We start from the raw sequence: 17,500 nt of genomic DNA, 5'->3' as shown, positions 1-17,500 counted from the left end.
TTGAAGCACGACCAAGCAGTCCAATAGGACTGCATGGTCCTGGGTGCGAGGGCTTGGAGGGCTAGGTCGGCCGTGATGGGCTGAAGATAGCTGAGGGGGTGGTTTATAGGAAGATGGTCTCCGAAAAGCTGGGGAGTGGAGTGGGGTATGGGTCCGCCTCTGGAGCCAAGCTTCTGAATCTCTGGAAATTAAGACGAGAGAGAGTCAGCAATTTCATTGTGGCAACCGGGGACGTGCGCGGCTCTTATAATGAACTGGTAGCTGGCTGCTATCCAGATTAGACGCCTAATGAGAGGGGAAAGCGCAGGCGATTTTGAGCGCGAGTTATTTATAACGTGCACTACGGCTTCGTTGTCGCTGTGGATTAGCACGCTCTTGGAGGTCCACTCCTTCCCCCAGAGTAGGGCCGCGATGAGTACGGGGTAGAGTTCGAACACGGCTGACGATTCGTTTTCCGTTATTAGCTCTCTGAACTCTAGTGGCCAAGGGGATGCAAACCAGCGCCCTTTGAAAAAGCCTCCGAAGCCTATTGAGGGGGCTGCGTCTGTGTACAACTGGAGGTCTTCTGGAGATGATTGGCAGTCGTCGTAGAACATGCACAGTCCATTCCATTCCTGTAAAAACATCCTCCAGAGTTTGAGATCGGCCAGGCACTGGGCATCTAGAGATACTACGTCTTCGAGAGATGGGGTTGCTGAGGCGCTGTTTAGGAGATGCGAGATGAAGGGGCGGCCCTGGGGAATGATTCGCATGGCGAAATTGAGGTGGCCTAGAAGCGAGAGAACTTCTTGTTTGGTGTGAGATGGTGAGGTTATAAACTCGTTCAACAGTAAAGAGATTCTGTCTTTTTTCTCTTTAGGGAGAGATGAAGAGAATTCCTCGGTATCTAAAATGATGCCGAGGAATTCGAGTCTGGATAAGGGACCGCACGTCTTCTCTTCTGAGAGTGGGACTCCCAGTTTGTTGAATACGTCAACTAGCGTAGAAATGCCTAGGGCCGGTGGGTAGGAATGGGGGATAACTACGAGAAAGTCGTCCAGAAGATGAACAATAATGGGAGATTATAGTTATTTAGGAGGATCCAGCACAGGGCTTCTGATAGCGTATCAAAAATTTTGGGACTGCTGCGGCAGCCGAAGGTGAGGCGAACTGCAAAATAGTATCTCCTATGCCATTTGACTCCGAAGAGGTGCCAGAATTCGAGATCAATGGGCATGACTTTGAAGGCTGAGGTGATGTCCGCTTTAGCTAGCCAGCAACGTCTACCTGCCTTTTTGATCAGCGCGATAGCGTTGTCGACGGAGTGGTAGTGCAGCGAGAACTCTTCTAGTGGAATCAGACTGTTAATGCTGGGAGTGGTACTATTGTGCGGAGCTGAGAGATCGATGATAAGTCTCTTTTTGTATTATATTATTATTGTATTTGCGCGTAGCTACGCCTATGGGGTTGATCCTGTAGACTGGGAATGGAGGCTTGGTGAACGGACCGATCATAAAACCAGATTCAACCTCTTTGCTTAGGAGTGAGGTGACTACCTCCGGATCTTTGACGGCAGATTGTAGGTTTTTACAAACGAAAGACTCTGTAGGTCTTGCTAAAACACCTGGATGGAACCCATGCGTCAACCCCGAAGTCAAATAGTCGCAAAATCCCCTATTTGGATTGGACTGAAGTTCTGAATGGAGAGCCGGAACAATGATTGGAGTAGAGAGGTACTTTTTTAACTTTTTATTTATGTTCTTTAGTGCGGAACAGACTGACTTGGCATGGGCGCCTGCGCAGTAGCTGCAGACGTGGAGGTAACGGCAGCAGGATTGGCGACACTGAGCGAAGTAAAATTTTCGGCAGATTTCTCGACCTTTCCAGAAACGCTGTTGCTGGGGAGTTGATGGTCGGGGTTGACAAGTGGACACTCGGCCGCGCCGTGACTGGGGCTATTGCATAGGGGACAAGATGGCTTAAGTCCTAGAAAGACGCGGTTATGGAGCTCCATATCGAGCGCGCCCCAGTAGGGGTTTTGATTCCAGAGGCCGACTCTGGCAGCGCATTTAGCTGAAAACAGTCGGTGATAGGTGTAGAAATGGGCTCCCCCGTAGGATACGGCTAGACCGGAGATGATGGCCAGGTAGTCGTTCAGCTCTTTGCGTCGGCTGGGGAACGCGAAACAGATGACTTCCGTGTAATTAGTGAAGGCTACGGTGAACTCGGGAAATGACAGGGTTTTTGATGCTGGGCCGGAATGTTTTAAAGAAAAAACCAGTTCGCCGCAAACTAGATCCCGGTTATGAGAGGGAATGGGAATGGAGGGAAGAATTGTAGAAAGGTCTACGTCTGCACCTGACAAGATGAGGTTCCTGGTGGACGCTGTGACGGGTGGTGGTTCGAATGCTGCAGCGTGAGGAGGCGGTGGCAGGGCCTGTGCTGTGGCTAAGGAATAGTTTTGCAGCCGGAACGGGACGTCGTGGTCCGAAGCACTCGCTGAATGCTGATGATGATGACCCGCTGCGGCGGGCTGGTCTAGCGCGGAGCCGGGGAAGAAATGGGAAGGGAGAAAAGGGGGGAGGGAGGGAGCGGTCGCTGCCGCGACCGGAAGTGGAGCAACCTGGGACAGGGTCGCGGGAAGTGGGACGGGGAAGGAAAGAGGGTTAGGGGGGAATAGCGACGCTGTCACTATCAGTGCCGGCTGAGACCAGGTGCTCGCTAACTCGTTAGAGATATGGGGAGCTAGCGAGGGGAATCTTCTAACTGACGCTTGGTGAGTTGAAGCGTGCAGTGCAGACGTGGCTCCCGGAATTGAAAGGGGAGGGGAAAAGGGGGGAGGGAGGGAGCAGCCGTCGAAACGACTGGAGGTGGGGCAGCCCTGGACCGAGTCCTGGCTAGGGGAGGTGGATGGGGGAGGGAAAGAAGGGGTGGGGGGAGTAGCGACGCTGTCGCTACCGGGGCCGTCTGGAAAAGTGGGGTTGGACCCGGAAATGCGGTGGAGATGCAGCGGGAAGAAAGTCGGCGGGAATGGGCCTGAGCCGCTGACGTGGCAGCGTCAATGATCCGATCTGAAGCGTGTGGTGCCGGAAGGTTCTGTCGGCGTGCCCGGTTCGCGAGGTGGCTGTTGGTGTGTGCTTCGCCCAGCTGAATGGCCGGCGGAAGGAACCGCGCCGGCATGCCAGAAAGAGCAGCCTGCTTCCGGGTCCGGGGAGGAAAACAAAGTAAGGGAGCGGGAGGGCGAAAAGACCGGGCTATCCGACTGTGTTAGAAGGCGGAGGAGATGGAACTTCCTATCCGACCTACGGAACGCGATGCCGCGGGAATGGAGAGTGCTGCGGATGCGAGCCACTGTCCAGTGGGTAGGGTCGTCGCCTTCCTTGCGCTGGGACCTGGTGCTGCCGCGAGTTGAGGCTGCTGAGCGGGAAATACTGCCCCGCACGGGGGCAGGAGAGGAGCACCTTCTGCGACCCTGTGTCCTGGGTTCCCTACGCTGGCGGCGAGGGGAACGAAAGGGATTATTTTCGCCCGGCGGAGGGCCCTGGGTGTCGGGTGTTGGTGGGACGAAGTTGTCCTCCAGATCGCTGGAAGAGGCGTGGATTTCCAGTTCCATGTCTTGTCCTTAGCAACGATACGCACACTGGTTGATTTCTCGAACGTCGGAGCGTGTGACGTATGGAAAAGTATGGAAAAGGAGGTTCTTTGTTTAGAAAACATCATAAAGCGCAAACTGCCTGTCGCAGGAGCTGAAAGTGGCAGATTGCGTTTTTCGTGTCGTGCATATGCATTCATGGGAGGATCCAGGTGAAAGTGGGAGTTTAGCGTAAAAAGATGGGAGGGGAAGAGTAAAGAGCGCCTAATTATGTATTCCGCGGTATGTACAAAGACTGCTCCTGAAAGCGCACGTCTATTCTGCGCCTAAATACTTCCGCCTTGTAAAAGCAGGTGTTAATCCAAATTGCAGTTCAATGCGTCAATAAGAGAACCTTTCAAAGACAACAGAATCGCTATTTAGAGCACCATTTTTGTAAGTCTTTGTACTATCAAAAGCAACATTAACTTTCGTTGACCTTTCGAATGTCTTACTTTCACTTTCACGTCATTCACTTAAACTTTCCTACTTGCTAGATTTGACCAATCTTCCATAGCCTACGTGCACAAGTAGTTTGAGTAGAACTACTGATCTTCATTATCTCCCTGCTTGTTGACATCTTCTTATTATGTATGGTATTATTTCATGATCGCTAAACATTTGATTCTTTTTAATGTTGTCATCAGTTAACTTCATTCAACTGCGCTTGTAGGCGCTGCCATTCAGTTGTGGACGTTCGTAAATTGCGTTTATGGGCGGAGAAAGGCAGAGAAAGGCGCAGTTTACACCAAGGATTGAACGATTGATAAATATGACGGAAACTTGGGTCTGACAGCGTTCACAATCTGTGGTGTGTCCATGACGCTGATAACGCTACGTTCGCAAATGTACGTACATCTGGCCCTCAGTGTTTTCCAAGATTCAAAAGTGCTTGTCCCAAGGAGAAGTACAAACCTTTATTTTAACTATGTAGAATACGTTATGAATTGCATCCATACATCAGTAGCCTTCCCTCACGAACGTCTTAAAGTGACAGGCACTCAATGAGACCTATAATTAGACCCCCCCCCCTGTCCTAGTAAGCTACCGACACAAATTGAATCCAATTCTGTGGGAAACACTGCACATACACTGTATAGTCCACTTCTGTAAACACACACACACGCACACACACACACTTACACACACACACACACACACTCACTGCACACACACTGTATAGTCCACTTCTGTATACACTATCCACTATACCATCCCATCGTTTAGTCCACTACACTATCCATCGTTTAGTCCACTACACTATCCATCGTTTAGTCCACTACACTATCCATCGTTTAGTCCACTACACCATCCCATCGTTTCACAAGCCGGTCCGGTGTCCGGTCGTCTGAGATACTCACCTGCAATAGCAGCTAATATATATATACTAGATACTCACCTGCAATAGCACTCCTGCAGGCAGCTAATATCCTGATGCCCCGTCTGGGCTTCGGGGGGTAAGGGGGTCAGGGCACGGGCCAGTTGCCCCAGCAGGACGAGGCCGGCTCTCTCTCTCTCCACCTCCAGGCAGAAGCAGTCGTGGTAGTCCAGGAGGTTCTGCAGCGCCGCCCTAGAGGCGGCCTTCTCAGCTGCACCCTCTGGGACACGACCCTGCAGGTCCTTTGCTACTGACCGAGCCTTCTGCACCTGGGTCCAGGTGAGGACAGGGGTGAGAATAGGGGTCAGGGTGAGGACAGGGTTGAGAATAGGGGTGAGAATAGGGGTCAGGGGTGAGGACAGGGGTGACAATAGGGGTCAGGGGTGAGGATAGGGGTGAGAATAGGGGTCAGGGTGAGGACAGGGGTGAGAATAGGGGTCAGGGGTGAGGATAGAGGTGAGAATAGGGGTCAGGGTGAGGACAGGGGTGAGAATAGGGGTGAGAATAGGGGTATTATTATTATTATTATTATTATTATTATTATTATATTATTATTGACCCTTACATTCCTCTATCTTGTGATAAAAGTGTCATACCTTTTCCTCAAAGCTCCTCCAGTCCCGGGCAGTGCTCTCTAGCGCCCTCTCCTGGGATCTCGCTGAACTGCTCAACCGAGTCCAGCGCTTCCACAGACAGTCAGTCAGGAGGGCAGCACGGCCACTGATGCCAACCTGTGCCAGCTTGCCCGCCTGCTCTCGCAGCGCTGCCAGGCTGCCCTCACAGCTCCTCACAGTGCCCACCAGACACTGGCACAGGGAGAGAGAGAGAGAGAGAGAGAGAGAGAGAGAGAGAGGGGGAGAGAGAGAGAGAGAGAGAGAAAGAGAGGGGGAGAGAGAGAGAGAGAGGGGGGGAGAGAGAGAGAAAGGGGGAGAGGGGAAGAGAGAGAGAGAGAGAGAGAGAGGGGGAGAGGGGGGGAGAGAGAGAGGGGGGGAGAGAGAGAGAGAGAGAGAGGGAGAGAGGGAGAGAGGGAGAGAGGGGGAGAGAGGGGGAGAGAGAGAGAGAGAGAGAGAGAGAGAGGGAGAGAGGGAGAGAGGGAATGAGATGTATTACTCAAGACAATAGTGCACAGTGATTCAACCTTTTCCAGTGGCTTACACATACATGATTTAAGAACATGAACCAGACAAGCTCGACAGACTGTCCATTGAGTGTGGAAAGCAGCACATACTCAGTGGTAGAGAGCAGGAATCATATTTGTGCTATGTGGTAGAGACTCAACCCTGTGCTTCTCTAGAGTGTTGTGTGTTAGAGACTCAACCCTGTGCTTCTCTAGAGTGCTGTGTGTTAGAGACTCAACCCTGTGCTTCTCTAGAGTGCTGTGTGTTAGAGGATCTACCCTGTGCTTCTCTAGAGTCTAGAGTGCTGTGTGTTACCTTGTGCTTCTCTAGAGTGCTGTGTGTTACCTTGTGCTTCTCCAGTTTGCTGTGAGCCTCCTGCAGGCTTACGGCTGAGATGGTGGTGATGTCAGCCATGCCCCTCTCTGCTTCATCCATCCTGCTGATGATCTCTCCTCTCAGCGCCTCATAGCGACGCCACATAGCAGCACACCTGGGAGGAACAGAGCAGCTACTTCAGCCACAGGGATGATCCAAACCACACCAAGAACGGGACGTCCCTATGAGAGGCCTGTTTAACTCCCTATGAGAGGCCTGTTTAACTCCCTATGAGAGGCCTGTTACACTATGAGAAGCCTGTTTAACTCCCTATGGGAGGCCTGTTTAACTCCCTATGAGAGGCCTGTTTAACTCCCTATGAGAGGCCTGTTTAATTCCCTATGAGAGGCCTGTTTAAATCCCTATGAGAGGCCTGTTTAACTCTGCTACCCTATGAGAGGCCTGTTTAACTCCCTATGAGAGGCCTGTTTAACTCTGCTACCCTATGAGAGGCCTGTTTAACTCCCTATGAGAGGCCTGTTACACTATGAGAAGCCTGTTTAACTCCCTATGGGAGGCCTGTTTAACTCCCTATGAGAGGCCTGTTTAACTCCCTATGAGAGGCCTGTTACACTATGAGAAGCCTGTTTAACTCCCTATGGGAGGCCTGTTTAACTCCCTATGAGAGGCCTGTTTAACTCCCTATGAGAGGCCTGTTTAAATCCCTATGAGAGGCCTGTTTAACTCCCTATGAGAGGCCTGTTTAACTCTGCTACCCTATGAGAGGCCTGTTTAACTCCCTATGAGAGGCCTGTTTAACTCCCTATGAGAGGCCTGTTACACTATGAGAGGCCTGTTTAACTCCCTATGAGAGGCCTGTTTAACTCCCTATGATAGGCCTGTTTAACTCTGCTACCCTATGAGAGGCCTGTTTAACTCCCTATGAGAAGCCTGTTTAACTCTGCTACCCTATGAGAGGCCTGTTACCCTATGAGAGGCCTGTTTAACTCCCTATGAGAGGCCTGTTTAACTCCCTATGAGAGGCCTGTTACACTATGAGAGGCCTGTTAAACTCCCTATGAGAGGCCTGTTTAAATCCCTATGAGAGGCCTGTTTAACTCCCTATGAGAGGCCTGTTACACTATGAGAGGCCTGTTTAACTCCCTATGAGAGGCCTGTTTAACTCCCTATAAGAGGCCTGTACCTCTGCAGGGTTTGCTGATGACTCTTCAGCTGCTCCTTGACCTTTGACCCCTGGTGACACACACTCCATATGCTGGTTGTCAGGTTCAGTGTGAGAGCAGCTCCCTCCAGCCCCTCGAGCTGAGCAGGCAGGTCCTGCAGCATCTCCAGCCCGCCGGCAAGGCCCGTCTCCTGGGAAAGAATGTCCTCCAGCTCCCTGAGACAATCCTCCAGGTCCTCAGGGTCCACTTCCTGCTTGGCCTGGTCCAGAAACTCTTCAGCCCCCTCCAGCCACTGCTGGGCAGAGAGCAAGCCGAAGTGGCACTGCTGGAGGAGAGGCTGAGCCTGTACGAGGATGGACTACAGACAGAGACGATTACTGACACAACAACCCTACTAACCCCAACCCTAACCCTAGTAACCCTAGAAACCCTAACCCTAGTAACCCTAGTAACCCCAACTCTAACCCTAGTAACCCTATTAACCCTAACCCTAGTAACCTACCCTATTAACCCTAGTAACCCTAGTGGGCAGCCGTGGCCTACTGGTTAGCACTCCGGACCTGTAACCGGAGGGTTGCCGGTTCGAACCCAGACCAGTAGGCCACGGCTGAAGTGCCCTTGAGCAAGGCACCTAACCCCTCACTGCTCCCCAAGCGCCGCTGTTGTTGCAGGCAGCTCACTGCGCCGGGATTAGTGTGTGCTTCACCTCACTGTGTGTTCACTGTGTGCTGAGTGTGTTTCACTAATTCACAGATTGGGATAAATGCTGAGACCAAATTTCCCTCACGGGATCAAAAGAGTATATACTTATACTTAGTAAAGCTTACCCTAGTAACCCTAACCCTAGGAACCCCATTTTGACTGATGTTGTGCAGACACTGGTTAATAAGTATTTCTCTGCCTTTGTTTTGGCCAATTCAGAGTTACTGAATTTTCTGGACTATAAGTCGCATCAGTGAAAAAATGCGTCATGAAGAGGAAGAAAACATATATAAGTCGCATTTATTTAGAAATGTATTTAAGCTGAGGCGAGTCGGGCAATAACGAAGGCTGCCAACGAGGGCCCGATGCTAATTGTAAAGCAATTTATGCTGATGTGGTACATGAAAATGTAGCTAAAAATATGGAGAATGCAATGCAATCAAGCATTCTGGGTGATATAAAAATATGGAGAATGCAATGCAATCAAGCATTCTGGGTGATATAAAAATATGGAGAATGCAATGCAATCAAGCATTCTGGGTATATAGGCACTCCGAGAGCACGCAAGAGAAAAAAAGATGCGCATGTGCAAAACTTTCAACAACGATTTACTAAATAAGCTACCTAACCCTAACCCTTATTTTAGAGACGGATCAGTAGGCTTTACTAAGGATAATAAGCTACCCTTATTTTAGAGACGGATCAGTAGGCTTTACTAAGGATAATAAGCTACCCTTATTTTAGAGACGGATCAGTAGGCTTTACTAAGGATAATAAGCTACCCTTATTTTAGAGACGGATCAGTAGGCTTTACTAAGGATAATAAGCTACCCTTATTTTAGAGACGGATCAGTAGGCTTTACTAAGGATAATAAGCCCTTATTTTAGAGACGGATCAGTAGGCTTTACTAAGGATAATAAGCTACCCTTATTTTAGAGACGGATCAGTAGGCTTTACTAAGGATAATAAGCCCTTATTTTAGAGACGGATCAGTAGGCTTTACTAAGGATAATAAGCTACCCTTATTTTAGAGACGGATCAGTAGGCTTTACTAAGGATAATAAGCTACCCTTATTTTAGAGACGGATCAGTAGGCTTTACTAAGGATAATAAGCTACCCTTATTTTAGAGACGGATCAGTAGGCTTTACTAAGGATAATAAGCTACCCTTATTTTAGAGACGGATCAGTAGGCTTTACTAAGGATAATAAGCTACCCTTATTTTAGAGACGGATCAGTAGGCTTTACTAAGGATAATAAGCCCTTATTTTAGAGACGGATCAGTAGGATTTACTAAGGATAATAAGCTACCCTTATTTTAGAGACGGATCAGTAGGCTTTACTAAGGATAATAAGCTACCCTTATTTTAGAGACGGATCAGTAGGCTTTACTAAGGATAATAAGCCCTTATTTTTAGAGACGGATCAGTAGGCTTTACTAAGGATAATAAGCTACCCTTATTTTAGAGACGGATCAGTAGGCTTTACTAAGGATAATAAGCCCTTATTTTAGAGACGGATCAGTAGGCTTTACTAAGGATAATAAGCTACCCTTATTTTAGAGACGGATCAGTAGGCTTTACTAAGGATAATAAGCCCTTATTTTAGAGACGGATCAGTAGGCTTTACTAAGGATAATAAGCTACCCTTATTTTAGAGACGGATCAGTAGGCTTTACTAAGGATAATAAGCTACCCTTATTTTAGAGACGGATCAGTAGGCTTTACTAAGGATAATAAGCTACCCTTATTTTAGAGACGGATCAGTAGGCTTTACTAAGGATAATAAGCTACCCTTATTTTAGAGACGGATCAGTAGGCTTTACTAAGGATAATAAGCTACCCTTATTTTAGAGACGGATCAGTAGGCTTTACTAAGGATAATAAGCTACCCTTATTTTAGAGACGGATCAGTAGGCTTTACTAAGGATAATAAGCTACCCTTATTTTAGAGACGGATCAGTAGGCTTTACTAAGGATAATAAGCTACCCTTATTTTAGAGACTGTTCACATGCCTTTCTTAGCCAGTATGGAGGTTTAATCTGGAAAGGCAAGTTATTCAACTACCACATAGAATAGAGTGACCAGACGTCCCGGTTTTGAGGTGTGTGTCCCGAGTCCTACTAAAAGCCTGTCGGGACACTAAAATGTCCCAGTTTACACCAACCACTGCGGATTTCCATCCGCTTATTGCGAGACAAGGCAGCCGCTTTCATTCATTCATGGAACGTGTGCTGTGCTGTAATGGAAACCTTATTGCGTATAGCCAAATAGGTTTACGATAGCCTAAATGAGTTCTTTTTTGAGAGCGACGGGTTGGAGACCCATGGTGTAGGATGATGACTTTTCATTAGCAACAATATTAAACCAACAAACAATATAAAATATTAAGAAGAGCTCTTTTATGAGTTAAATATAAAATATTAAGAAGAGCTCTTTTATGAGTTCAATCGAAACAATGTAAGTTTTTGTCTCATTGCTCATCTTAGGTGTGAACTAGCCTTAAGACTGGAAGCAGAATAACAATGGAAGACAACTACACTAAGATGAAATCGTAATGTACTAAAAATGACATTATTTAAAATTGCTAAGAGATCTTTCACCTGTTTTGTAGAAAGTGCTTGAAGGATGTCAGTCTCCAACTGCATAACTTCTCCAAGAGGGCCCTCATAAGTGGCAGGCGATTGCTCTTTGTGGCTGCTATGCTTTTGTCTTTCCTTGTCAGCCAACGCTTTGAAGATTTGGACCTTGGACTGGACCTCTTCCTGAAGCAACAGGATCTTCTTCAGCTGGTGGTCACTCTTCTCAACTGTCAGCTCATCAAAGTTAATGGAGCAAAGAAGACCATCTCTTTCAGTCTTTAACCAGCCCAAGGTGTTTGTTATCTCTGTGTGGAAGTTACCACTATCTCTAATGAGACACACACAGGAAGTGATGCCATCCCTCACCCTTCCCTTCAGGCCGAGCACTTCCTCCTGCCAGATAATAAGCTGCTGCGGGTCCTGGGCAGAGCTGAGGTCACTCAGTCTCTGCAGATGACATTCAGCAGCTGCTAGAGACTGGGCCAGGCTGTGGAAGCGACTCAAGGTGTCGGAGGTCTGGTCCTCGGTGTCTAATTCACTCATGTGCTCTTTCACAGCCTTTAGCTCAGATGCCAGATCTGACGCTGACTTGCTGTACTCGCCTGCGCATGTCAGCATTTGCTTGAGGTCTTTCAGTTTCTGCTTGAGATGGTGCTTCAGCTCAGAGTGGACTCTCAGTGTGTGATTGAGGGCCTCTGCGTTGCAGGGGTGTCCTACGCTGAGGAGCTCCTCTCGCTTCCTCTTCAGCTCCTTCAACGTCCTGTCCTGAGTGCTGCAGCCTTTCAAGAGGTCTGTGAAGTCACCATGGAGTCCTGGAATGATATCTACAGAACAGCTGACAGTCTGCTTCTCCAGGGCTTCAAATTGTCCTTGCAGTTTCCTGACAGCTTCATCAGTCACCTCCATCAGAGAATCAAACTCTTTCCGTTCAGCCAATGTCTGCTGAGCGATCTCGAGTCTCTGTTTGGCAGACACCAGGATGCTATTGTAGTGCTGGGGCAGGGCGTTGAGTTTCTCATCGAGGTAGCAATGGTCAACTTCATTTAATGTGGGCAGTATCTCTTGCCCTGCCCTTTGGACAATAAGTAAAAGGTTCTCATACTCAGAGGCTTGCTCCAGGATGGTTTGGTACTTCGTAATAAGGGATTGTTGTTCTGCATCACACATATTCCAGTCCATCTGAGGGTACATGAGCGCCTCTGTCTGCCTCAGCCAATCACATATCTTGTCTAAGTCCACCTTGAAGTACTTCCTGGTTGCCAGGGCTTTCTCAAGGTCCAGCAGTTTCTGTGTGCACCTGCCGAGGGCCCTCTCAAAGGTGCTCTGCACCTCCTGCAGTTTGTCCAGAGTCTCTGCTTTCTCCTGGTCTGTGCTGCCCCTCACCAGATCCCGGCCTTGCCCCCAGAGGCTGGAGAGCTCCCCCTGCTGGGCCTTCAGGCTGCTCAGGGTGCCCCTGCAGGCCTCCACCTGCCTGGAGATGTCTTCTGGCAGCAGAGCCACGTGCTCCTCCATCAGGGCCTTCCCCTCCTGCTGCCTCACCCACTTAGCCGTCCGGCCCAGTGCCTGCAGGAACTGCGTGCGCTCCGTGAAGGCCTTGGTCAGGTGTTTCCGACGCTGCGTTACCGCGGCGCCCAGCGCCTCCACCTCCGCCTGGGCCTGCTGCTTGAGGGCCTGCAGGCTCCGCCTCTCACTCAGGCCGAGGCGCGGGGACAGCTCGTCAGCGCCCCCTACCGCCTGCGTCAGCAGCAGCTGCTTGGCCTCCAGCTCAGCGCACACGCTCAAGTGGTCAAACAGGAAGCTCTGCGCGACGTCGGGCGGTGGGCTGGTTCCGACAGCGGCCAGCGACGGCTGCTTCTCCTGGGCCCACTCCTGAGCCCCACGCAGACGGGCCTCCACCAGCCCCAGATCCTTCAGAACCGAGGCAGAGTTCTGGATCTTCTGCTGGATCAGGTTCTCCAGCTGGGCCCAGCGGTTCTCCAGGTGTTCCACGTGCTCTTTGACCAGGTCCCGATCCTCCGGGCTGAGGCGGGGCATGATGGCATGCCTGCTCTCTCTCAGGTCCTCCAGCAGGCCTCTCTGGTCCTGCAGGTCAGCGAACAGCTTCTTCAGGCCGCTCAGGTGCTCCGAGGTGCTTTCAGTGTCTGCCCTGCAGAGGGGCAAACAACCACAACACCGGTCAACACACCTTTACAACGCTGCCAATATCACATTACAACGCTGCCAATATCACAATACAACGCTGCCAATATCATAATACAACGCTGGCAATATCACAATACAACGCTGGCAATATCACAATACAACGCTGCCAATATCATAATACAACGCTGCCAATATCACATTACAACGCTGCCAATATCACATTACAACGCTGGCAATATCACATTACAACGCTGGCAATATCACATTACAACGCTGCCAATATCACAATACAACGCTGGCAATATCACATTACAACGCTGCCAATACAACACTGGCAATACAACACTGGCAATACAACACTGGCAATATCCCTTGACAAATGAGTCAACACGCCTCTGTCAGCATCAACACATCCATTACATTCATCAAAATGTATTTATCGTTATTTGGACCTTTTTTGAATTGTGTCTGTGTGTGTGTACATGTGTGTGTGTGTGTGTGTGTGTGTGTGTGTGTGTACATGTGTGTGTGTACGTGTGTGTGTGTGTGTGTGTGTGTACATGTGTGTGTGTACACGTGTGTGTGTGTGTGTGTGTGTGTGTGTGTGTGTGTGTGTGTACACGTGTGTGTGTGTGTGTACACGTGTGTGTGTGTGTGTGTGTGTGTGTGTACATGTGTGTGTGTACACGTGTGTGTGTGTGTGTACATGTGTGTGTGTGTGTGTGTACACGTGTGTGTGTGTGTGTGTGTGTGTGTGTGTGTGTGTGTGTGTACATGTGTGTGTGTGTGTGTGTGTGTGTGTGTGTGTGTACACGTGTGTGTGTGTGTGTGTACACGTGTGTGTGTGTGTGTGTACACGTGTGTGTGTGTGTGTACACGTGTGTGTGTACACGTGTGTGTGTGTGTGTGTGTGTGTGTGTGTGTGTGTGTGTGTGTGTGTGTGTGTGTGTACACGTGTGTGTGTGTGTGTGTGTACACGTGTGTGTGTGTACACGTGTGTGTGTGTGTGTGTACACGTGTGTGTGTGTGTGTGTGTGTGTGTGTGTGTGTGTGTGTACACGTGTGTGTGTGTGTGTGTGTGTGTGTGTCTGTGTACACCTGTGTGTGTGTGTGTGTACACGTGTGTGTGTGTGTGTGTACACGTGTGTGTGTGTGTGTACATGTGTGTGTGTACACGTGTGTGTGTACACATGTGTGTGTGTGTGTGTGTGTGTGTGTGTGTGTGTACACGTGTGTGTGTGTGTGTGTGTACACGTGTGTGTGTGTACACGTGTGTGTGTGTGTGTGTACACGTGTGTGTGTGTGTGTGTGTACACGTGTGTGTGTGTGTGTTTACCTGGCCAGGTAGTCCCACTCTCTGGACACCTGCTGGAAGAGCTGGTCCAGGGCGGTGCTGCTCTGCTGGTATTCCGCCGCCTGCTGGACATCCTGCTGCCGCTGCTCCATGACCTCCCCAGCGCACCGACCCAGACCCAGCCAGGCTCGCCACAGCCCCCCCACCTCCAGCCCCCCCACCTCCTCCCCCACCTCCTCCTCCCAGTCCTCCTCCTCCTGCCCCTGTTGCCCCGCCAGCCGGCCCAGCGTCTGCCTCAGGTGCCTCAGCTCCCCCTGCTGCTGCTCCAGCTCCTGGATGAAGGCCTGCAGAAGAGGAGACGCAGAGGAGGAGACGCAGAGGAGACACAGAGGAGGAGACACAGAGGAGGAGACAGAGAGGAGGAGACGCAGAGGAGACACAGAGGAGGAGACAGAGGAGGAGACACAGAGGAGACACAGAGGAGGAGACACAGAGGAGACACAGAGGAGGAGACACAGAGGAGGAGACACAGAGGAGGAGACACAGAGGAGGAGACAGAGAAGAGGAGACACAGAGGAGGAGACGCAGAGGAGGAGACACAGAGGAGGAGACACAGAGGAGACACAGAGGAGACACAGAGGAGGAGACACAGAGGAGACACAGAGGAGGAGACACAGAGGACGAGACACAGAGGAGGAGACACAGAGGAGACACAGAGGAGGAGACACAGAGGAGGAGACAGAGAAGAGGAGACACAGAGGAGGAGACGCAGAGGAGGAGACACAGAGGAGACACAGAGGAGGAGACACAGAGGAGACACAGAGGAGGAGACACAGAGGAGGAGACAGAGAAGAGGAGACACAGAGGAGGAGACGCAGAGGAGGAGACACAGAGGAGGAGACGCAGAGGAGGAGCATTCAGTCTGACGGTCTTAGTGCACACAGCATCACAGCGTACGCTTTCTGCAGATTGGCCATGGTGCTGATAACACGGCATTCACAGATGTACGTAAATCTGCCCCTAAGTCTGAGCCCACTGAAGAGGAGCTCTCACTCTGACCACTCTGGTGAACACACTGAAGAGGAGCTCTGACTCTGACCACTCTGGTGAACACACTGAAGAGGAGCTCTGACTCTGACCACTCTGGTGAACACACTGAAGAGGAGCTCTCAGTCTGGCTACTCTGATTATCAGAGAGAGATTTGAACATGACTGGGTGATTAAGGACTGACAAAAGAATGGGTTGGCACAGAATGGGCATCACAGTCTTTGGGTTGGCACAGAATGGATATAGTAATCTTTCATTCAGGGCTTCCACATCCATTATTTGTTTAGCTGTCAAGCTAATGATTCTCCCCTTCCCAAAGGCTGCCCAGCGATGTAATTACACAAACACATTAATTCTGAAATCCATAATTACTCATGACACGCCATTTATTCATGACATGCCATTTAGCGGCTATTTCACATTAATGAATGCAAAGGCTAATTAGATAATATGGTGCTAGCGTGAGCACATTAATGTATGACTCACAGTAGTGATGGTCTCACCTGGGCTCTAATGACTCACAGTAGTGATGGTCTCACCTGGGCTCTAATGACTCACAGTAGTGATGGTCTCACCTGGGCTCTAATGACTCACAATAGTGATGGTCTCACCTGGTCTCTAATGACTCACAGTAGTGATGGTCTCACCTGGGCCTGGTCTCTAATGACTCACAGTAGTGATGGTCTCACCTGGGCTCTTATGACTCACAGTAGTGATGGTCTCACCTGGTCTCTAATGACTCACAGTAGTGATGGTCTCACCTGGGCCTGGTCTCTAATGACTCACAGTAGTGATGGTCTCACCTGGTCTCTAATGACTCACAGTAGTGATGGTCTCACCTGTGCTGATGGTCTCACCTGGGCCTGGTCTGTAATAGTGATGGTCTCACCTGGGCCTGGTCTGTAATAGTGATGGTCTCACCTGGGCCTGGTCTAGCAGGTTGCGGGTGGTTCTGGTCTCACCTGGGCCTGGTCCAGCAGGTTGCGGGCGGTTCTGGGCTCCAGCTGGGCCGGGCTGCGTGCGAGGCTGTGCAGGTGCCGCTCCGTGTCCCGCAGACGAGAGTCCAGCTCATCCCGCTGCTCCCCCACCTCCCTCCACTCGTCCGCCACCCGCTGGGAGCTCCGCAGCCTCTCCTCCACCTGCAGGACAGAGCAGTGTCACCACGGCAACAAGACCTCACCACAGCAACAAGACCTCAGCACGGCAACAACACCTCAGCATGGCAACAAGACCTTTGAACGGCAACAACACCTCAGCACGGCAACAACATCTCCGCATGGCAACAACATATCCGCAAGGCAACAACATCTCCGCATGGCAACAACACCTCAGCATGGCAACCTCAGCATGGCAACAACACCTCAGCACGGCAACAGCATCTCCGCACGGCAACCTCAGCATGGCAACCTCAGCATGGCAACAACACCTCAGCACGGCAACAGCATCTCCGCACGGCAACCTCAGCATGGCAACCTCAGCATGGCAACAACACCTCCACACGGCAACAACATCTCCGCACAGCAACCTCAGCATGGCAACAACAACTCGTCATATCAAACTCATCATATCAACCTCATCATCATCATATCAACCTCATCATATCAACCTCATCATCATCATATCAACCTCATCATCATCATCAACCTCATCATCATCATATCAACCTCATCATCATCATCAACCTCATCATCATCATCATCATATCAACCTCATCATCTTCATCATCATCATATCAACCTCATCATCATCATCAACCTCATCATTATCATATCAACCTCATCATCATATCAACCTCATCATCATCATATCAACCTCATCATCATCATCATATCAACCTCATCATCATCATCATATCAACATCATCATCATATCAACCTCATCATCATCATATCAACCTCATCATATCAACCTCATCATCATCATATCAACCTCATCATCATCATATCAACCTCATCATAATCATATCAACCTCATCATCATCATCATCATATCAACCTCATCACAATCATATCAACCTCATCATCATCATATCAACCTCATCATCATCATATCAACCTCATCATAATCATATCAACCTCATCATCATCATATCAACCTCATCATATCAACCTCATCATCATCATATC

General features: G+C 49.8%; 1 protein-coding gene across 1 annotated transcript in view; it reads right to left on the bottom strand.

The window, feature by feature from the left end:
• syne1a (spectrin repeat containing, nuclear envelope 1a) overlaps positions 1 to 17,500 on the bottom strand; it is a 153,761-nt gene that overhangs the window by 101,415 nt on the left and 34,846 nt on the right. The window contains exons 20-27 of the mRNA XM_076273134.1: positions 16,337 to 16,513; positions 14,602 to 14,670; positions 14,369 to 14,481; positions 10,912 to 13,036; positions 7,626 to 7,963; positions 6,452 to 6,596; positions 5,585 to 5,794; positions 5,010 to 5,257 (exon numbers count right to left, since the gene is read on the bottom strand). Coding sequence (XP_076129249.1) covers positions 5,010 to 5,257; positions 5,585 to 5,794; positions 6,452 to 6,596; positions 7,626 to 7,963; positions 10,912 to 13,036; positions 14,369 to 14,481; positions 14,602 to 14,670; positions 16,337 to 16,513 — 3,425 coding nt within the window. The remainder of the gene's footprint in view (positions 1 to 5,009; positions 5,258 to 5,584; positions 5,795 to 6,451; positions 6,597 to 7,625; positions 7,964 to 10,911; positions 13,037 to 14,368; positions 14,482 to 14,601; positions 14,671 to 16,336; positions 16,514 to 17,500) is intronic.

Source organism: Alosa pseudoharengus, unplaced genomic scaffold (genome assembly GCF_046254945.1).
Source record: "Alosa pseudoharengus isolate Yale_2024_CS ecotype anadromous, Long Island Sound unplaced genomic scaffold, YU_APseudo_1.1 YU_APseudo_1.1_scf_7, whole genome shotgun sequence".
Classification (NCBI taxonomy): domain Eukaryota; kingdom Metazoa; phylum Chordata; class Actinopteri; order Clupeiformes; family Clupeidae; genus Alosa; species Alosa pseudoharengus.
This window is presented reverse-complemented; position numbering and strand designations above follow the sequence as displayed.